Genomic DNA, 23,271 nt, shown 5'->3' on the forward strand with positions numbered 1-23,271 from the left:
CGAACAGTAAAAAACAATGTTGTAATTTTTTTATTTTCAAGTCCATATAATTAGAAAGGAAGCTACTTTTCAACATAAAAGCCAAATGGCACATTTTCCAGAATGCCATACCATATTTTTTTTGGCATTTCACAAATAAACAATTCAACTAAGACCTTCCGATTTCTTAACATGTGCAAGCGTTGACATCACTGAACGACAGTCATAACGATAAAGCCCCGCGGGACAATGAAGTAAAACAGAACAGTTTAAACAACAAAGGACACCGCCACAGCTCACACAAACAACCAACACAAACAAGTCAACACAAACACAGTTCGGAATAAACAACAACAACAACTAAAACTTTTAGTGAGCGTGACCCTCTTCTGTGTGACAGTGGAAGCAGAGGCTCAGTAAACAACAGTAAACAACAGTAAACAACAACAATAACAACAGCAGCAGCGATTAGGACGGGGTGGAGGGGGGTGGAGGGGGGGGCTAGGGGGTGGAGGGGGGTGGAGGGGGGGGCTAGGGGGTGGAGGGGGGTGGAGGGGGGTGGAGGGGGGGGCTAGGGGGTGGAGGGGGGGGCTAGGGGGTGGAGGGGGGTGGAGGGGGGGGCTAGGGGGTGGAGGGGGGGGCTAGGGGGTGCAGGCGTAGCGGACGGTGAGGCTGTCTCGCAGCATCAGGTGGCGGAGCCGCCACAGGGCGTCGGCCATGGTGTTGTGGGCGCCCTTGCTCCTCAGCCAATGGGACGGTAGCCTGGCCTCCTGCTCCTTCGTCAGACGCACGTCGCTCTTCCGCGCTGCGAGGCAGAGAGTTCACGCCAAGCATTCGTTTATAAACCCTTTTTATTTTAGTTTGATTGTTTGATTGATTGTTGATTGTTGATTGTTTTCGTTAATTTATATGATACGTCTCGTAAGTCGTCCAAAATACCTTATTTTTTTCCGCCATTGGACAATTTAAAATGTAAAAATCCATATGCATGTATGTTAGGTTATCCGACTTCTATCATAGTCGGGACACACTTGTGACATTGCACAGATGTTTTCTGTGTGTTATGAATTTGAACTCAACACGATGGATGCATGACTGTAAATGCATGAATCAGAAGCTGTCATTAAGACTAAAGAGAGGAACGCAGAGAAACACACACCACAGGAGACACGTTCATCCAAACAAACTGTGATTGTAAATAGCCTAGAAAACGGGTTATTCAGCACTCGGATGGTGGACTTCTCCAGCCGTTTCACCTGAGAGGGTCTGGTCCCACTTGCTGACGGTGGGGCACTCAGCGGAGAGCCCCTCTATGTACTTGAGGTAGGCCTCGGAGTGCAGCAGGCGCTGGGGCTTGGGCGGCGGGGCCACGAACATGGGCATGGAGGGCTGCTGCACGGCGTGCTGGCCCTGCTGGCCCTGCGAGGCCTGGTACGGTGGGGGGGCCGCTGGCCCCGACCCCATCCCCCCCCGGTCTGCGGGAGACAGAGCCCTGTTATTGTTCGTTCTTGCATTAGGAACGGAACATCAGGTCCTTTTAAAAGGCGAATAGACAAAGAGCAAACCCTGCTGTCTCAAGAACAATTCAACAGATTCGGGGCAGGACAGCGTAGTGGTTAGGGTGTTGGACTCTCAGCTGAAAGGTTCTAGGTTAGATGCCCCGTATTCCGCTCCTGACAAAAGATTCTTCTAAATGACTTAATAGTTGTCAATGGGCATTATAAAGGTGAACCAAGTCAGTTTATAATAAAAAAGCTACCGGTCAAAACGAACGACACCTTCTCTCCTCTGACTTGAAGTGCAGTTACCTGAGCTCCATGGACTCCTTGGCCTCCTCCCATGGCATTCATACCTGCAGGGAAATCAAGCAGAAACACACCACTAGACAACAGCGCACTGTTGTATTATTTAAATTAGGTAGAACTAAAAATAAAAATGTATAAAGAAATAACAATAAAATATAAATACGGTCTGAAAATGTAGGTGTGTTGGTACTTGTGGTTAACATTTCAGTCCATAGAAAGACACAATTCTCCTATGTGACAACACTGGTACTAACAACTAGCAGTCAACAAAGTAATCCTGTGTGTGTGTGTGTGTGCGTGCGTGCGAGCGTGCGTGTGTGTGCGTGTGTGTGCGCGTGTGTGCGCGTGTGTCTCAGCATCACTAGCTTCCTTGGCTAGCTCAGCGGCACCAAGGACCTGGGCCTATCGGTACAGGCAGCAGGTCAGAAGAGGACTGGCACACAGACAGGAAGCCACTGCATGGGACGAGGTGGGGGTGGGACGCTGCTCTTACCCCAGTGCGGTGATGACCCGGGATGGCCGTGCCGAAAGGGCAGAAGCAGGGGCAGATAGACAGGCGCTCCCATGCGATGCGGTGGCATGACACTCATACAAAGCATGCCATCCATGGCTGACACACACGAGCCCGGTGTACTTTCTATGGGCAAGCGACACAACACAACACAACACAACACAACACGACACGACACGACACGACACAACACAACACACTTGCGGTGGTCAGACATGCAGCAGCCACTGCGTTGACTCAAGTGCATGCACGTTAATACATTCAGCTCATGTGTCTAAGTGGGCAGCATGAAGACAAGATGGATGTGAATGGGTTAGGGAGTGGATCAATGCAATGAGCTGACAAGGCGGCACATTAGACATCAAGAATCTAGAAAAAGGGGGGAGCAGAACTAGCAGCACCCTCGCAGGGTTTTAAACAGCATGGCGTGCATGAAGGCCTTCTGGTCGTGTGCTAGCTGTTGTGTCTAGGTTGTGTCACTGCGCCTACTGGGGGTACCTGCTCTGGGTACCCCTAGTGCCTGCTGTAACGCCGCCCTCTCACGCTCCTGCTGCTCAGCGACCTTCGCTGCTCGCTCTGCAAGACACAACATGCATACATACGCGTCATGCTTTTGAGGAAAGACATGTGTTCCGAAAATATTTGCACTCACAGTATCCCCCCCCCCCCCCACAGATAGCATATATTTGTATACGGATAGACAGGTGTTGTCCATAAACATAATTCAAAGGGGTTATTTCTTGCTTTCTTTTGTTTTCCTTTGAATAAGCAAATTCAAATACAGGCGTGTCTAATTATATTTACATTTACATTTATATTAAAGGCATTTAGCAGACGCTTTTAATCCAAAGCGACTTCCAATAAGTACATTTGTCAGAAGAAAGAGGAACAACAATATATCGCTGTCGGTGCAGTATGGATTTATAATTATATTTATTTATATGTTTCTCATTGCTCTTCCCATTTCTGTCTGTGTCTGGAGTTCATTCAAAATGCAGAGAAGTCCCTTCTCCTCACCTTCGTAATCGGCCTTCTTGGAGCCCTCCAGGTTCCTCCACTCGGTGCCCACCAGCCGGCTCAGCTCCCCGAAGGAGAAGTCCGGGTGGCGGGCCTTGATGACGGCCCGCATCTCGCTGCTGAACAGGATGTAGCCGCTCATGTTGATCTTCCTCTTGGAGCCCTCCTTCTTCGAGAGCCCCTTGATGGACTTTGGCGTTGACTGGAGAAAGCGCATGAGAAATGAGGGACACTTTCAGAGGAGACTGGTGAAAGATCTCTAATCGCTAAGAAGGCACTAGTATGTCAATGGTCAGATGTTTGAAGAAAACAGACTGTGGTTTTTAAATGATGGTGGTTTGAAGTTGGAGACAATGATAGGAGTGAATCAGCATCCTGGTTTACTTGAAGTGTGTTCCCGCTGTCTTTTGCACCAATGTGTTTTCAGGCTTTCCGATGATCAAATTGCTAAAGGGCAACTAACAGCTTCTCAATCCACTACAGCAGGGGTGGGCAACATTTATCATCAGATGCACTATTCACAGACGGTCCTCGCAGTCAGTGTGTTGACTCATGAGAGAGAGAGAGAGAGAGAGAGAGAGAACAGCAGACCTGTGGAGGAGTGTAGGGCATGATGTCCCTGATCACCCCCCGGTAGGCTGGTTATCTGAATAGCAGACCTGGGGGCGTATTTACTATGGCCATGCCAAGACCCTCCCTACTCTGTCTGTGATTGGCCGGGTTGCATGCAACTCGACTGGATGCTTTAGAACTCTACGGTACCCTCGCTGTGAGCATTCGAGAGCGTCACTAAAGAGCCCTAAACCCTGACCCCTAACCCCTAACCCTGAACCATAGCACCTAATATCAAGCCAGTAAAAGTGCGGTAGTCAAATCCATAGACAGTAGTGACATGTGTGACCAATCAGAAATAGAGGCGGGCGTGTCTTTTCGGGATGTTGGCGTGGCCACGGTAGGATTCGTAATTTCGCGACCTGTGGGGGAGTGTAGGGCATGATGTCCCCGGTTACCGCCCTGGTCGCCTGGTGATCAGAGCAGCAGACCTGTGGGGGGGTGTAGGGCATGATGTCCCTGGTTACCCCCCTGGTCGCCTGGTGATCTGAGCAGCAGACCTGTGGGGGGGTGTAGGGCATGATGTCCCTGGTTACCCCCCTGGTCGCCTGGTGATCTGAGCAGCAGACCTGTGGGGGGGTGTAGGGCATGATGTCCATGTCGCTGGACAGGGAGCGCTGCAGCTGGGGCAGCGATTGGTCGGCCAGGTCTCCGTCGTCCTCCCCCAGGTCCTCCAGCTCTTCGTCCGTCATGTCGGCGAACTTTGCCTCCAGCTCCTCGATCTTCTTGTCCAGCAGGGGGGAGGGCTCCTTCTGGGGCACGATGAGCTTCCTGTGAACGACACGTTATTCCAGAGGGGCCCATGAGTGGGACATTTCACGGTGAACCTGTGGTCTTTGTTTGTGATGGTAACATATGTTTACAGAAAGGGCTTACAGAATTTATTTGGGCTGCTCCTTTGGTAGAGGACGGCGTCAAATGACGGGGAGGCAATGGCGGAACCAGCCAGAGGAGGAACCAGGAACCAGAGTAAGCTCGATTTTTTGAGTTTTCAACCGAAAATAAATGCCGCTCCCTTCAGGCAAAACTCCAAACCCACTCCCCCAAAACTTGTGACTCGCTCTCTAGCTTTAGCAATAGGTGTGCGTAGCCTTGTGGAAGACTCTTGCCGGGGCAATGAGTGCACGGGCAGAGTGCACACAGGTAATCTGGTAGGTCCGTCGACAGACAGGTAGGGCTTTTTCTTGTCAGAGCATTTGATTATGGATTTCTGACCAAAAAAATGCTTCTTAAATAAATCGCCTACCCCCGCTTTAAAACAACCAGGGGTCACCAGAGGTCGGACTCTCACGCAGGGAAACCTATTCTAAGATTCGTCACTTTGAACACAAGCATCCACCGAAACGACGACACCGTGACCCAAGCATCCCCCAAAGCAGCGTCCGACCTGAAGTAGTAGGTCTCGTCCTCCACCACCTTGGCCGACAGCGGGAAGCGCTTCAGCCCCTTGAACTTCTTCATCTGCTTCTCCGTCTCGATGTAGCGGCTCTCGCACAGCAGCACGTCCTCCTCGGGCACCTCCGTGGGCCTGCAGGACAGGTACTCCTTGAAGGAGGACACTGCGCACTTCCCTTTAAAACAACGACAACAACAACAACAACAGACGAAACACATCAGAACTTGTGTTCAGTCACTGAAAGCATGTACTGCGCGACGGGAGAGGAGGTGGACCGGGGGGGGGGGGGGGGGGGGGGGGCGTGAGAGGCTACCGATGACGCAGGTCAGGGGGCAGGCCTCCTCCAGGTTGCTGAGGAACACCTCCTTCTTGTAGAACATCTTGGTGGGCTCGTGCTCCGTCTCCTCCGGGTGGATGAAGATGGGCCCGAAGAAGTACGCCGCGCCGTCGCGCACCCACATCTTCTCCACCCTATGGGGAGGACGGACGGACGGACGGACGGACGGACGGACGGACGGACGGGGGCACATGTGACAAAGAGGTACAACAAGCGTGAGCCTTCCTCTTAACCTTGTGTCTGACGCATTATTTTCATTCCTATTTAATGATGACGCATTACTGTAAGCTTCACTACAGTCCGACAGAGAGCTGGCCGCGCTGATTGGCTCTTGTTGAGGTCGGACGCCAAGAGCTGCTTCCCTTGGTACATCTTACTCCAGGCGGCGCGTAGCTTTCATCGAATGAATGCAAACGCATGCATACCAACCAGGGGTCAACAAGGAGGTGACTCCCTCCACTTCCACAGACCCGTGTGGGACAACGACAGCCGCAGTGAGCGTACCTGCCCACATGGTGGCGCACCAGTCCGTGGGAGCCGATGTACACGCAGTCGCCCACTTTGAGCCACATGTTGTTGTAGCACAGCTGCTCGTAGTACTGGCAGCCGGGCTCCCCATTGGTCACGTCCACAGTGACGTCTTCTCTCTCCTGCAGGCACACACACATGCACAGGAACAGGCACACACACACAAACACACAGATGGGCACACACATCCACAGGCACACAAACACACGCATCCACACACACATAGGCGCGCGCACACACAGGCACACACACACAGGCACACACATCCACAGGCACACACACACATGCACACACATCCACAAGCACACAAACACATGCACACACATCCACAAGCACACAAACACATGCACACACATCCACAGACACACAAACACATGCATCCACACACACATAGGCGTGCGCGCACACACACACACACACACACACACACACACACACACACACACACACACACACACACACACACACACACACACACACACACACACACACACACACACACACACACACACAGGCACAAACACACACACACTGTTAGTGTGGAGAAAAATATCACAATTCCTTCCATGAAATGTGTAAGAAAAGTGTCTTCTTCACATATGAACACACACAGACACACACGCGCGTGTGTTTCAGACACTACTTTCAGCGATGTGCACGTGATCCACGTCCGCCCCCCAGGCGCGTCTCAATGCCCTCGCCTTGTCAGCGTCGGCGTCCGTGGTCCTGCTCTCCTCCTCCGTCACCTCCGGTGGTTTCTCGTCGCGCTTCGGCGCGAACACGGAGGCCACGCGCACGACCGGCAGCGGTACGTCTCTGGGCACGAAGCGCACCGCGTTCAGCGGGGACGTCCACATCTTGATCTTCTTGAAGGCCTTGGCCTTGGCGGAGTAGCGCGACTCGCACACGTAGACGTCCTCCGCCCTGAAGCCCTCCGGGTGGAGCTTGAAGTACTCCTGACCGGGGGGGGGGGGGGCAGACACATGGTAGTCATCACATGGCTGTGCAATTCATCTCATTTTGATTGTGATTTTGATTGATCACATTTTGTGATAAATTTTTGATTTGATTTGATTTTAAAACGATCTCCCAACTAATACAATCGAGTTGAAACTATATTTAAAAAAAAATCTTTTTTTGAAATGTTTATTAGAAATTGCAGCTGGATACATATGTGTGCATTATTTTCGATTTGAACATTTACTATCTGAACATTTATGTGTTTTTTTTAAGGGGAAATTTCAAAGTTCTCAGTTACAAAGTGTTTTTGGAGAGAAATGCTGAATAAATGCATCAGGTTTTCAAACTCACTTTTTTTTTTTTTTTAATAATCGTGATTTCAATATTGACGAAAATAATCGTGAATATGATTTTTTCCATACACGAGTAGCCCTATGACACGGAACACACTCATAGCCAACCGCTGGGTCGAGGCCGGTCAAAGACGTACAGAAAGGGTCGGTTTGGGGGCCTACCTTGACGAACATGACCACGCACTTGCCCAGGATCTTGTTGACGGGGGCTTTGTTGTAGAAGTCGCTCTTGAAGACCTCTTTCTCCAGGAACTTCCGGGTGGCGAGGTGGAAGGTCTCGTTGGGCCGGTAGAACCAGCAGCCGTACATCCACTGTTCACCTGTTATCAGAACATAGTGAAGGCCACATTTACTACTGAAAGCCACATTTAAAGGACAATTCTGGTATTTGGAACATTGAGCCCGCTTTCTGGTTTGTCTAGGATGAAAGAGTGGTTGACACCGAAATGTTGACTATTGGTCCTGTCTCGGGTATTTGGCTTTTAGAATCACCCCTGCCTGCTTCAGAATGGCTGTCTACGGGCATTCACAAACCTGTCCTTAAAACAACCCTGAACGTTTGTTTTCAGAAATCTGCGACTCACCGAGTGGTTAGTGGTGTTTGTTGATGTTCCAAATCAAGTATCGTAGCGAAATACAGTTTCTGTCGTGTTTTATTTGCCATTTTGTAAATCCCATTGAAACGGAAACCGGACCCGAACCGGAACCATAAACGGAATTGGGGCTGTTTACGTTTGGTTGGCAGGGGCGATTCTAAATGAGCCAAATACCCGAGATAGTCAACATTTCGGTGTCAACCACTCTGTTTCATCCTAGACAAACCAGAAAGGGGGCTCAATGTTCCAAATACCGGAATTGTCTTTCAAATGAGGGTGACCAAGTCTACCAATTCACATGCACTATGTAAAGGTTGTTATAATAAATAATAATAGAGTAGATCTGTGAGCAACATTTAGTACTCCGCGGCCGGGAGGGAACCCACCGGTGTGGTCCTGCCACAGGCGCTCGATGCAGATGATGTGTGGCTGCAGGCTGGTCTCGGAGGACTCCACGTACACGTAGTCCCCCACGCGGTACAGGCTGTCCTTGAAGCTGCAGTCCTGGCTGTACGTGCGCTGCTGGCCCGACTGCCAGGACCCCCCCGCCGGCTCCTCGCTCTTCTCTGCTTCTGGAGGATTCACCACAGGACTTAAAGCTGCTGGGGATCTGCAGTGAAGTCCCCATGCTAGACTATACTCGGCAGGACGGGTCACGGTACGGCCCTCGTGTCTTGTCGTGTACGGCGCAAAAGTGGATTCTTTCCAGTTTGCATAGTGGAAAAGGCCAGCCCTGGGATCTGGGATTCAACCAGTGCGACAGGGACAGCCAGGACTCAGGACTCTTTGTATGAGACTAGACACAAGAACCTGGGGATAGAACCGTCCATCCACCCACTGGGAGGAGATCATTAAACCTGCTTTACTAACGGAGTACCTTCTGCCGAGCTTCGTGAATCTGCACACTGTGCAGACATATTTTAAACATTCTAAACATTCTACCTAACTAAGGCTGGGCGATCCTCTTGATCGTGACAACTATGGGTCATTTCACACGATATATTTATGAATTCAAAATACCATTCTAAACAGTCTAACTGAGGCTCTAACATTGAAGTATATGGAAGTTGCTACGGTGTCTGACTAGAGCTAGTATTCCTTTCTCTCTGACGTTTAAAACCTCATATTTTGATCATATATAGGGCCAATCGTCTCGTTCATAATTCCTTTAGGCAATAAAACCGGGCATCACGTGAAGCCAATATCTTGATTTCATGACGATACAACACCATTCGAAGACAATAAACGGTGATGATGAACGACGGCCCGGCGCTGCACCATCCTACCCTTTTTCTCCTCCTCCCTCTTCAGCTTGTCCTCCTCAAACTCCTTGGGCAGCTTCTTCTTCTTCTCCTTCTCCACGTCGCCGTGCAGGTGCTTGGAGGTGTAGCTGAGCGCCGGCGACAGCAGGATCTCTCCGTTCTTGCACAGCTCGTCCCGGATGCGGATGAAGAACTGCTGCAGCTCCACGGCGTCCTCGAAGATCTCAGAGTCCGTCCTGCGGCGGAGAACACGAAGCGCTGAGGTCATGTCATGGTTTACCCGGGAGCGGAGAGTCACCGTACCGCTCAGGTCATGTGCTCCACACGTGCTCACGGCGCGGTACAGAGGCCAGAACTGTTCCCCTGGGGAGGAAGAGGTTCGCCATACATTTGAGGGGGGGAGTGGAGGGGTAACATGGAGGATGGTGGAGGGGCTTTAACAATCAGAAAACCCAAAAAGGGTGAGAAACTCTTTGAAATACATTTGAGGTAGACCACCTGCAAACACAGAATATTAAACATTTTTAATAAACAAACACTAAAGTTAGTGTAATCATACACTAAAGAAGGTATAGTTGAACACCAACGTAAGTACAGTCATACACTAAAGGTATAGTGGAACACTAAAGTTAGGATAATCACACACTAAAGAAGGTAGAGTCAAACACCCAAGTTACTACAGTCATAAAATAGGTGAACATTCGACACACAATCGACTGAGGGTTGATCCAACAGGAGGCCGCCTCTACCTGTGCATCCGGCGGGCCTTCTCCAGCACCTCGAACATGTGGTCCTGGAACACGTCCAGCCTCTTGTAGCGGCCCCGGTCCACGTTGGCCCGGACGATCTCGAAGTTGAGCCGGGGCTTCTCGGGCCCGGCGGGGTCCAGCGCCGGGATCTCCGCCAGGGAGTCGCTGTAGCAGCGGCCCTCGTCGTCCTGGTGGCCCAGCACCGACACGAACAGGCTGCGGATCAGCTCCTGGATCAGCCGCGGCACGTCGGGCGCGCCCGTGTCCTCGCCGCCCTCCAGGTCGCGCCGGGTCTCCAGCAGCACGCGGTGCAGCACCAGCGCGTCGCGGTAGATGAGCGACTCGGGCTCGTTGTAGGTGCAGGCGTTGTTGAACATGAGCACCAGGTCCTCCACCAGCGCGTCCACGTCCTGGTACTTGTTGGCCAGCATGTGGCTCTTCACCTTCTCCATGTCCACGGGCTTCTTGATGGCCAGGTAGTAGTCGGGCAGCTCGGCGCGCGACGGCAGCCGCAGGAAGATGGTGCTGAGGCGCCGACCGCGCTTGTCCGTGAAGTTCTTCACCGCCTCGTAGAGCTCGCTCAGCTTCTGCTGCAGCGGCGTCAGGTACTTGGACTTCTTCAGGGTCAGGCTGTTCTTCCCTGGGGGGGGGGGTGGTGGAGGGGGGGGGGGTGGGGGGGAAGGACAACGGGGCGTTTGTGAGAGGGAGGCGGGACTTTGGGGATACACACAAGGGGATCGGTGATTTGTTCATGTATGCGTGATGTGTATCCTGAGTCGACCGCAGGTTCTCTGACGGACGTACTTATTTTTAATTTAGGGGTGATCATCATGTCATCGTCGTCGATCGACGGCCCCAGGTCTCTTCTCCGGTCCTTCAGGATCTTCTCCAGGACGTCCGCGTCGTTGTAGACCTGGATTTGAACACATCGGACTCATTGCAATCATTTTTACATAACGAGTAAAAATGACCTCCCAGAGTTAAAGGAAAAAAGCAATGCCCCTTTGACTTCACAAAAGCAAACCCTCGAGACGAATGACCATACTGAACATCAAAATCTAACTGTCCAGAGGCTCCAGACCTGTCTGTCCATGTCAAAAAATGTCACGAAGACTAATTGCATTACAAAACAACAACCACACCACCACAACAACAACAAACACACACTGCCACAGCAGTCAACCCCCAGCGGCCAGACCTGGGAGCCCTCCTCGTTGTAGTGGCGTGCGTTGCGGAACATCAGCCTCATGTCCTCCATCAGGGCGTCCTCACTGGTGTACTTGTCGTTGCGGATGTTGTGCTCCACCGTACGCAGGTCCATGGGCTCCAGGATCACCTGGGAGTAGGAGTGGAGGGGGGGGAAGGAGAGGAGGGAGGAGTCCGTGTTGGGGTATCGGGATTCATTAGCCGTTTCTCAATACCAAGTACGCGGACTACGTACTCGCGGACTTGGAAGTACGTACTTGGCAAGGCCGGACTTTCAAGTACAGACTTCCGAGAACGCGAGTACGCACCTGCAATTGGAACAGCAGCGGACTCGATGATGCATTCTGGGATATTTAACGGTCCCAAGTCCACACGAGTCACCTCCGATGCGTCCTCGGTAGAACGGCCTCATCGAGAACGCATCGAGAACACTTCCGGGTTTTACGACAGTACTCGCGTACTCTTGTACTTGGAATTGGAACAGTGCTTGGGCTACCACTGATGACGTTTATCGAGAACGCAAGTACACGAGAACACACGCGAACGCGAATTGAGAAACGGCTTTTGACTCTGCAATACTTGTATATGTTGGCAGGTTGACTCAAAAACGTGATTTGATTTTTTTTTGGAAGCCAGATTTGTCAATTATTTGTCATTTTAGTGGAAACAAAGTCATGGTACCGTCCTGCAGGGGGCGCCATAGTGCATTTTCCTAGAGTGGAACTACAGCAACTATGTTCAGCCACTTTAATGTGAAAAAACAAAAACAAATAACACGGCTTTACCAAACGGTAGAACCATAACCCCAATGTTCAACCACATAAAAATAGACTCACAAAAGATAAAATCACACACAAAAAAAAGTCTCTATATTTTCAGAACCACAATATACATCGTACCGTAGTAGGGTGAGCTCCCTGGGGACGCCGGGCCCTACCTTGTAGTAGTCGGGGTAGTCCTTCTTGGAGGGCTTGACCATGAAGAGGTCGCACAGCCGGCGGCCCGTGGGCGGGTCCCGCGCCTCCGTCACCGCGATGAACAGCGTGCGCATGCGGTTCTTCTTGGTGTTCTTCTTGTACCTGCACGAACCCAAAATGCCTGTTTGGTTTTTTCCGCCCATGAGAACGTTCTACAAGTCAGAGAGTTCACACGGATTTCACACGGCACAACGCGGCCAACGCGGAAATTGTCCGGAATGAGTAACTGGGTCGTTCTTGTCAAGGGTGACTGCACCATTAAATGTTTTGCAGTTAAGGGAGTTTCCGCATTGAACCTTTAGTTATTATTTAAATGTGATAGCAAATGAGACACTTATTATTTTCTGACATTCTACAAGGCAGCTGTCCACTCCATAATGCATGACAAATAGGTGCGAAAGCTATATGAAATATAATGCTTAATATTTTGCTACTAATTGTGAAATGCTGGATTTCAATTTATATGGAACTTCCTTTCTTTGAAATGTTTCTTGTCTCACTCTGAAATCCGACTGACATGCAAGCTTGACGAAGAATCAAACAAATGCAATCAGTAAAAATAGTTTTCATTCTGTTTATCTATTGTCATTTGAAAGTTGGCAAACTTTGATCATTGTTGTATTAAGATGCAAGGGAAAAAAAACCCATAAAAAGACTGATCGCTAGCCTGCACTCTTCAAGATCCACCTCCTGAAACAGGTTCAATGTTCTATGGTGCACCACGCGGCGCGGCCTACATTTTTCTCTTTGAGCTGGCGCTGTCGCAGAGGGACGAGGACATCACGCTGTCGCCGTCGTCATCGTCCCGCCGCAGAAGCTCCTTCTTCTTCATCTGGACACAGAACACACCTGTCTGTTCACGCGTGTGCCGACACACATGTGGATGCGTCTAAATGCACCGTTTGTAGTGACATGTGTTGAAACACATGTGAATGCATCTTAATGTACCGTTTGTAGTGACATGTGTTGAAACACATGTGAATGCATCTTAATGCACCGTTTGTAGTGACATGTGTTGAAACACATGTGAATGCATCTTAATGCACCGTTTGTAGTGACATGTGTTGAAACACATGTGAATGCATCTTAATGTACCGTTTGTAGTGACATGTGTTGAAACACATGTGAATGCATCTTAATGTACCGTTTGTAGTGACATGTGTTGAAACACATGTGAATGCATCTTAATGCACCGTTTGTAGTGACATGTGTTGAAACACATGTGAATGCATCTTAATGTACCGTTTGTAGTGACATGTGTTGAAACACATGTGAATGCATCTTAATGTACCGTTTGTAGTGACATGTGTTGAAACACATGTGGATGCATCTTAATGTACCGTTTGTAGTGACATGTGTTGAAACACATGTGAATGCATCTTAATGTACCGTTTGTAGTGACATGTGTTGAAACACATGTGGATGCATCTTAATGTACCGTTTGTAGTGACATGTGTTGAAACACATGTGAATGCATCTTAATGTACCGTTTGTAGTGACATGTGTTGAAACACATGTGAATGCATCTTAATGTACCGTTTGTAGTGACATGTGTTGAAACACATGTGAATGCATCTTAATGTACCGTTTGTAGTGACATGTGTTGAAACACATGTGAATGCATCTTAATGCACCGTTTGTAGTGACATGTGTTGAAACACATGTGAATGCATCTTAATGCACCGTTTGTAGTGACATGTGTTGAAACACATGTGAATGCATCTTAATGTACCGTTTGTAGTGACATGTGTTGAAACACATGTGAATGCATCTTAATGTACCGTTTGTAGTGACATGTGTTGAAACACATGTGAATGCATCTTAATGCACCGTTTGTAGTGACATGTGTTGAAACACATGTGAATGCATCTTAATGTACCGTTTGTAGTGACATGTGTTGAAACACATGTGAATGCATCTTAATGTACCGTTTGTAGTGACATGTGTTGAAACACATGTGGATGCATCTTAATGTACCGTTTGTAGTGACATGTGTTGAAACACATGTGGATGCGTCTTAATGTACCGTTTGTAGTGACATGTGTTGAAACACATGTGGATGCGTCTAAATGCACCGTTTGTAGTGACATGTGTTGACACACATGTGGATGCATCTTAATGTACCGTTTGTAGTGACATGTGTTGAAACACATGTGGATGCGTCTTAATGCACCGTTTGTAGTGACATGTGTTGAAACACATGTGAATGCATCTTAATGTACCGTTTGTAGTGACATGTGTTGAAACACATGTGGATGCGTCTAAATGCACTGTATGTAGTCACATGTGTTGAAACACATGTGAATGCATCTTAATGTACCGTTTGTAGTGACATGTGTTGAAACACATGTGAATGCGTCTTAATGCACCGTTTGTAGTGACATGTGTTGAAACACATGTGAATGCATCTTAATGCACCGTTTGTAGTGACATGTGTTGAAACACATGTGAATGCATCTTAATGTACCGTTTGTAGTGACATGTGTTGAAACACATGTGAATGCATCTTAATGTACCGTTTGTAGTGACATGTGTTGAAACACATGTGGATGCATCTTAATGCACCGTTTGTAGTGACATGTGTTGAAACACATGTGGATGCATCTTAATGTACCGTTTGTAGTGACATGTGTTGAAACACATGTGGATGCATCTTAATGCACCGTTTGTAGTGACATGTGTTGAAACACATGTGAATGCATCTTAATGTACCGTTTGTAGTGACATGTGTTGAAACACATGTGGATGCGTCTTAATGTACCGTTTGTAGTGACATGTGTTGACACACATGTGAATGCGTCTAAATGCACCGTTTGTAGTGACATGTGTTGAAACACATGTGGATGCGTCTAAATGCACCGTTTGTAGTGACATGTGTTGAAACACATGTGGATGCATCTTAATGTACCGTTTGTAGTGACATGTGTTGAAACACATGTGAATGCGTCTAAATGTACCGTTTGTAGTGACATGTGTTGACACACATGTGAATGCGTCTAAATGTACCGTTTGTAGTGACATGTGTTGACACACATGTGGATGCGTCTAAATGCACCGTTTGTAGTGACATGTGTTGAAACACATGTGAATGCATCTTAATGCACCGTTTGTAGTGACATGTGTTGAAACACATGTGAATGCATCTTAATGCACCGTTTGTAGTGACATGTGTTGAAACACATGTGAATGCATCTTAATGTACCGTTTGTAGTGACATGTGTTGAAACACATGTGAATGCATCTTAATGTACCGTTTGTAGTGACATGTGTTGAAACACATGTGAATGCATCTTAATGCACCGTTTGTAGTGACATGTGTTGAAACACATGTGAATGCATCTTAATGTACCGTTTGTAGTGACATGTGTTGAAACACATGTGAATGCATCTTAATGTACCGTTTGTAGTGACATGTGTTGAAACACATGTGGATGCATCTTAATGTACCGTTTGTAGTGACATGTGTTGAAACACATGTGAATGCATCTTAATGTACCGTTTGTAGTGACATGTGTTGAAACACATGTGGATGCATCTTAATGTACCGTTTGTAGTGACATGTGTTGAAACACATGTGAATGCATCTTAATGTACCGTTTGTAGTGACATGTGTTGAAACACATGTGAATGCATCTTAATGTACCGTTTGTAGTGACATGTGTTGAAACACATGTGAATGCATCTTAATGTACCGTTTGTAGTGACATGTGTTGAAACACATGTGAATGCATCTTAATGCACCGTTTGTAGTGACATGTGTTGAAACACATGTGAATGCATCTTAATGCACCGTTTGTAGTGACATGTGTTGAAACACATGTGAATGCATCTTAATGTACCGTTTGTAGTGACATGTGTTGAAACACATGTGAATGCATCTTAATGTACCGTTTGTAGTGACATGTGTTGAAACACATGTGAATGCATCTTAATGCACCGTTTGTAGTGACATGTGTTGAAACACATGTGAATGCATCTTAATGTACCGTTTGTAGTGACATGTGTTGAAACACATGTGAATGCATCTTAATGTACCGTTTGTAGTGACATGTGTTGAAACACATGTGGATGCATCTTAATGTACCGTTTGTAGTGACATGTGTTGAAACACATGTGGATGCGTCTTAATGTACCGTTTGTAGTGACATGTGTTGAAACACATGTGGATGCGTCTAAATGCACCGTTTGTAGTGACATGTGTTGACACACATGTGGATGCATCTTAATGTACCGTTTGTAGTGACATGTGTTGAAACACATGTGGATGCGTCTTAATGCACCGTTTGTAGTGACATGTGTTGAAACACATGTGAATGCATCTTAATGTACCGTTTGTAGTGACATGTGTTGAAACACATGTGGATGCGTCTAAATGCACTGTATGTAGTCACATGTGTTGAAACACATGTGAATGCATCTTAATGTACCGTTTGTAGTGACATGTGTTGAAACACATGTGAATGCGTCTTAATGCACCGTTTGTAGTGACATGTGTTGAAACACATGTGAATGCATCTTAATGCACCGTTTGTAGTGACATGTGTTGAAACACATGTGAATGCATCTTAATGTACCGTTTGTAGTGACATGTGTTGAAACACATGTGAATGCATCTTAATGTACCGTTTGTAGTGACATGTGTTGAAACACATGTGGATGCATCTTAATGCACCGTTTGTAGTGACATGTGTTGAAACACATGTGGATGCATCTTAATGTACCGTTTGTAGTGACATGTGTTGAAACACATGTGGATGCATCTTAATGCACCGTTTGTAGTGACATGTGTTGAAACACATGTGAATGCATCTTAATGTACCGTTTGTAGTGACATGTGTTGAAACACATGTGGATGCGTCTTAATGTACCGTTTGTAGTGACATGTGTTGACACACATGTGAATGCGTCTAAATGCACCGTTTGTAGTGACATGTGTTGAAACACATGTGGATGCGTCTAAATGCACCGTTTGTAGTGACATGTGTTGAAACACATGTGGATGCATCTTAATGTACCGTTTGTAGTGACATGTGTTGAAACACATGTGAATGCGTCTAAATGTACCGTTTGTAGTGACATGTGTTGACACACATGTGAATGCGTCTAAATGTACCGTTTGTAGTGACATGTGTTGACACACATGTGGATGCGTCTAAATGCACCGTTTGTAGTGACATGTGTTGAAACACATGTGGATGCATCTTAATGTACCGTTTGTAGTGACATGTGTTGAAACACATGTGGATGCATCTTAATGTACCGTTTGTAGTGACATGTGTTGAAACACATGTGAATGCGTCTAAATGCACTGTATGTAGTCACACGTGTGTCAACACATGTGACTACATACAGTGCATTTAGATGCACTGGGACATTATTTATCAACGAACGATTAATGATAGTTGCTATGTGTTTCTATAAGTCAACTATATACATTCAATTCGATTACCCACACATTGCAGGGAGAAGACGATATTAAAATCACATTACAATTGACCACAACGCATTCACGTTAGCATTGACGTAGAGGATTGATTGAATGACTACAAAACGCACACCAGTGCGTTCTGTTGTCCACGTTAGCCACACCAGGACGGAGGAGGAGGCGGGCGGAGGCAGACCTGCTGGATGTGCTGCAGCTTCAGGGCCCTCTTGTAGATGGTGGAGTGCGGCACGTTGAAGCGCTTGCCGTTCTCCAGCATGCGCGTCAGGTCGCTGTCCAGGTGCTCCACGCTGTCGTACTCGTTGCTCTTCATCTTGTTCCTGTGGGGAAGCACTGCCGCTCACATTTTGGGAAGGAGGGAAGGGAGGGAGGGGGGGGGGGGGAGGGCACGGGGGAGGGCAGGGGGGGGCAGGAATACTCTACTGTACAGCGAGTGTATGGGGATGTGAACACAGAAATAAAATAAAAACAAAAGAGAACAGGTGTGTTGAAAAAGAACCCTAAAAGAAAAACCGGGATTCAGATGAGATAGGAATCGGATTTTGAACGTGCCGCGGTCGGAGCGGAATAGAATGGCCGGAAAGAAGTACAATTTCCTGAACATAAATGACTCATGATGAGAGACTTAGGAAAACAGGTCAGAGGACAGAGATCATTGCGATCTTTTCTATCTATCTATTGTCTGATATTCTATAATCAGGGAGGAACTCGTTCGCACAACAGACCCCCGATGTACAGGATGCCAGTTGCTCAACGCAAGCCCTCGTTTGAAGCCTTGAAAAAAGCACCGGCTTATCTCCTTAGCGAGCGCGGTCTCCTCATCGACCGGGCCATCGGTGACCGCCGACGCCCGGCGGGGGGGGGGGGGCCCACGGTACCTGATCTGGTGCAGGCAGATGGGCTGGCCGATCTGCTGGTAGTAGTCCGGGTAGTCCTTCCTGGAGGGCAGCTGCAGGAAGGGCTCCGAGATCAGCTGGCCCTGGCTGTTGCGGCCCCCCCGCACCGCCTCGTACAGCTGGAAGATGGGGTTGCTCATGTCCATGTTGGAGTGGATGCCCTCGGCCTCCGACTCCCCCTCGTCGTAGTGGACCGACCCTGAGGGAGGCGGAACACGCCGGAACATAAGGAGACATAAGGCCCGTTAGGGACTGCGCCGTTCCAATTGCACACGTCAAATATCCACTGCACCGCCACTGCGTGCTGCAAGTAAATTGCATTTTTTTTGCACGTGACATGCTTCTACGACCGCTACAGGTCCAATCCTCTCCACGCGGCCCGGAGATGGTACCAGAGAGGATGCCTTCCTCGTCGCTTTCATACTGCAGGGCCATGGTGATCGCAGAGAGGCGGTCGCCCTGAGTGGACCGTCTGTTCCTGCCGGCGGTGGGAGAGAGGATAGAGAGAGAGCTGCTTCAGCGCTTCAGGGAAGAAGCTGGCAGACTAGGGGAGAGCAGGGGTGACTTTGGGAGTATCTGGGTGACTTCCAGAGATGCGGTGACTTCTCCCCGTTTACCTGATGCGTATGCTGGACTTGGTGGGTTCCGCGTGGTCCATGTCTGCCTTCTTCTGGGCAAATAACTTTTTGATTGTGTTTGCGTCCTAAAAAAAGAAGACAGTTTTATACAGGAGACAGATAGATACATAAACAGACAGACAGAGAGACGGACAGATTGATACCTTAAAAACTTGCGATCCTGGTTCGTTGTAATTCTTGGCATTTTTGGTGAGTAAATCAATGTCTTTCGCCATGGCACTGACACTTCTGTAGTTACCCATCTAAACAAACACGTTATAATGTATTGTCATGTGTTGATACGCTTTGAACTTTGGTTTGAGCATAGCCACGATCCAAGAGTTATAGAGAATGTGAAAACACGGACCTGAATCTTTTGAGCGATGATCCTCAGATCGATTGGGTCTTTAATGATGGCGTAATAGTCGGGGTATTGCTGGAAAAACAAACAGAAGCTGGTGTCAAAGCATTGCCGTTGGGTGTATAACACATAGCCCCACGGTACGGTCGCGACGCATGCTGCTGGAGGGGGGGCCCGTACCACTTTGGAGGGCAGCTTCTGGAAGAGCTCGCTGACCAGGCGGCCGGTGGGCTCCGTGTGGGAGACCACCGCCTCCAGGAGGTTCTCCAGGTGCTCCTTCAGGCAGGACGGGGGGCTCTGCACGCAGGGAACAGACTGCATTCACGGAGCCACCTTCTCCACGCTGGCTCACTCACACATGCAGTCACACACAGACACTATCGGCGACAGCTTTCACACTGTATTAATATTCCTATATTCATTTAGCTAATAGTAATAGTAACACGGGGTGGAATAGTGTATTGGCTTGAGTGTGGTCCACTTCCTGTCTCCAGCCTTAAGAAAGTTGCCTAAAGCGGTCAACATGTACTGAAAGCTGTTGGCATTTAGATTTTGTTGGTTTTAGAAAGGTCAAACAAAGCAGTATTCTGATTCTGATGCACTTTAAGGCCAACTGGGTCAGGGACGAATTTGTTTAAACAAATGTCTGCTACACTCAGGGTACTATCAACGCTATTGGGCTTCATGTCAAACTCTGGGCGTTGAGACTCTAGGCTGTCTGAAACATGGGCTCTCAACTAGCAACGTTGTAACGCTGGAATCTCATCATGTGTTGACCACATAACCCCATCCTGTTCCTTGATGGCCTGCATCTGTATTCACCGTAATGCGTCTGCTAAATGACTAAACAGTAACTAGTAATGCTAATCCTCACTGTGAACCGCGATAAAGCTGGTTTGCATGAGCATCTACCTCATCCTCAGTCTGTCCTCCAGCGGGGTCCTGTGCATCGTAACCTTCCTCCTCATCATCCTCATAGTCCCCTCGCTGAACAAACTCATTCTTGGTGCGCATGTAGAGGTCCCACAATTTACATGCAGCTCGATGCTCTGGGCTGTCTGCCTGCACACACGTTAAAGCACATTCACTGGTTACCCATGCCACCGTTTACAGCTTGAACCATTTATATACATAGCTAGATGTAGATATTATAACTATGGGAGAACTCATTAAAAGGCATGTATTCATTATTGATACATTTTGCTTGTTTTGTGTTGCTTATCATGCACAACACATCTAAAAGCATTGTTAACGTCGCAATGTGTCGAACCGCCAAGTTAAAAAGATCGAACCTCCAAGTTAGTCGGCCGGAGTCTTTCAGAATTGAATAACAGTCAGAATTCAAAGCATGAAACAACAGTGTTCTGTCCACTGCAACTGTGTGACGCAACCTAGCGTAGCGTAGCTCGGCTGGCTGGTTGGTTGGCGTGAGTGGGAGGGGTTTTGGGGTTGTTGATTCTTGTAAACAAAGAGAGAGGAACAGTCTGGGCAGCATTTTTTATTTGTAGAATATATTATAGGATGTGAATTTATTGATAACATTATTGAAATCACTATCGATCAGCACTGACTAGAGATATGTCCAGGTTAATTTAAGCTGTGAGCTAGTTTAAGTGTTACACAATGCTACTTTAATTGTCACCTAATATTTATTCTAGTCTAACTTATAAGCATATATGCAAGCATATATTGTTATATATATATAATATAATATATATATAATATATATATATATATTGTTGTTAGCTTGTAATAGGTTTTAGCATTAATACATTGTTAGTTGTTACCTTAGGTTTTAGCATTAATACATTGTTAGTTGTTACCTTGTAATAGGTTTTAACATGAATATATTGTTTATATTATTTGTGACCTTGTAATAGATTTTTAACATATATTTTTGTGTTAAAATAGGTTCAAGCATAAATATATATCATACGTATTAGGTTTTATCATCCACATATCATTAGTTGTTACCTTGTAATAAGTTTTAGCGTTGTTGAACAACAGTTGAAAGTCACTCGTGATTTGCTCTACGTCGTCGTACTCCTCCATCTTCAGCTTCTGCTGGATCTTCATCATGTCGATGGGCTGCGACACAACGTGGTAGTAGTCGGGTTGGTTCCTTTCACACAAGGGGCAACCCAACATTAAGCCTGGAGTACATCACCCAAACGGAGGTCCGGGGCTAAAGAAGTGCTTGTCGTGATACTACAAAGTCACGGGTGTTACCTTCTTTTGGGTGCTCTGATGAAGAGCTCACACAGCATCCTACCCTGGTCGTCCTTGTAGTCTCTGACGGTGTTGTATAGTTCGTGACACACAGCGATCTGCAAGTTCAAGCGCCATGTGGTAAAATGGATGGACGACATTCACTGCTACCAATAGCATTTATCATTGATTTGAGCGAGCATCATTTGGTTAAACAAGGCATTTTTTCACTAGAGATGTGAAAGTGACTTTACAGGATCCACCGTTGGAATGCTGGAGATGCGTCTCCTCTTCCTTCCCGCTGAAGACACCAACAGTGAGGGTTGGCTATCTTCAAAATCTCCCCCGCTGACACTGCTGGAAGGAGACGAGGTCCTCTTCTTTTTCAAGGCCATGGCAGAAGCCCTGAGGACAAATCAAAGTATCATGTCAGGATAAAAGACAATATGTGATACGTCTGTTGTTTAAATAGCGCTGATATCAGTTTGGATGGTCCTTTTTGTATGATGCCTTATTTCTGTAAGTCATCGTGACATCAACATCAACGGAGTGGTGGACGTCTTTCTGACGGAAGCTGGTTGAGCCGTGGCTGCGTTACCATCAATGTTGTAGCAATGAGACCACCTGTGGCTGCATAACCAGTAGGTCTTCTCTTTGTTGGTTTCATTGGGCCTTATTTATCTAGTGGGTCTTGAGAAGCGGTATTATAGCAATTTAACATATAGAGAGCCTATTTTCAGTAACATTTTTAAGGTCCCTAATATTTCAGTAGATGGGCTGTTCTTTTCCTCAGGATGATTTTCGTTTGTTTAACGACAGTCACTGTAAAGCACTGTTAAATAAATGACATGCAGCAGTGGGGGCTCTTCGTAAACGTTTGCCCGAGGACCCACAGCGCGGTAACCACGCCAGGGGTTTAAATGTTCACACCTGTCAACTCTCTGTCCCTGCTCCTCACATCAGCACCACAGAGGCCGACCTTCAGACGGCTCACTATGACGAGATGCAAAATCCTCCAACTCGGTTTTTTTTCGCCCGTTCGACCGTTGCAAAACAGTGCGCAAAGTGTTTCATACACTAACACAGCGGGAATGTTTCCCCTTTTCTCTGATCATCAGCTAACGCTGGCTAGGGTTAGCATGTGAGGATGAGACAAAGGTATCCCGATGAGCGGATGATTCACAACATGACATCCCCGACACTGGATGGGTTTTGCTCCCCGAGTGTGGACCTACCTTTACTGTGTGCGTTACAGCGCTCACAATATCGGTACCATTTGAAAGTTGAAAGCTTATAATATATCGATTAGGTGATAGGCTAGCGTGAAGCGCCCGGTGATACGACCACCACTTCCGTTTCGATGCATCAAACTTCCACAATAAAATACTTTTTTAAAATTGGCAAAATGGAGTTGTTGACACAGGCACTGATTTTTATGATTACTAAAAGGCAGGAAGG

The 23,271-nt window shown here is 47.5% G+C and overlaps 1 protein-coding gene across 1 annotated transcript; it reads right to left on the bottom strand.

Annotated features, from left to right (window-relative positions):
- Window positions 1–620: 620 nt before the first annotated feature.
- Window positions 621–23,140, bottom strand: LOC311339225 (protein polybromo-1-like; the record flags this gene model as incomplete). Its single annotated transcript, XM_084464603.1, is given in 32 exon segments — window positions 621–784; window positions 1,236–1,449; window positions 1,452–1,454; window positions 1,788–1,831; window positions 2,278–2,394; window positions 2,785–2,871; window positions 3,313–3,514; window positions 4,494–4,695; window positions 5,312–5,495; window positions 5,634–5,791; window positions 6,162–6,307; window positions 6,887–7,141; window positions 7,661–7,818; window positions 8,481–8,666; window positions 9,381–9,592; window positions 10,106–10,745; window positions 10,910–11,018; window positions 11,304–11,441; window positions 12,249–12,390; window positions 13,026–13,120; window positions 17,910–18,051; window positions 18,610–18,826; window positions 19,020–19,105; window positions 19,245–19,330; window positions 19,409–19,507; window positions 19,612–19,680; window positions 19,786–19,902; window positions 20,518–20,667; window positions 21,580–21,727; window positions 21,835–21,932; window positions 22,068–22,218; window positions 23,049–23,140. Coding segments are annotated over 31 exon segments (4,809 nt in total). The 5' UTR covers window positions 22,209–22,218; window positions 23,049–23,140.
- Window positions 23,141–23,271: the final 131 nt, after the last annotated feature.

Source organism: Micromesistius poutassou, assembly GCF_964030765.1.
Source record: "Micromesistius poutassou genome assembly, chromosome: 2".
Lineage (NCBI taxonomy): Eukaryota > Metazoa > Chordata > Actinopteri > Gadiformes > Gadidae > Micromesistius > Micromesistius poutassou.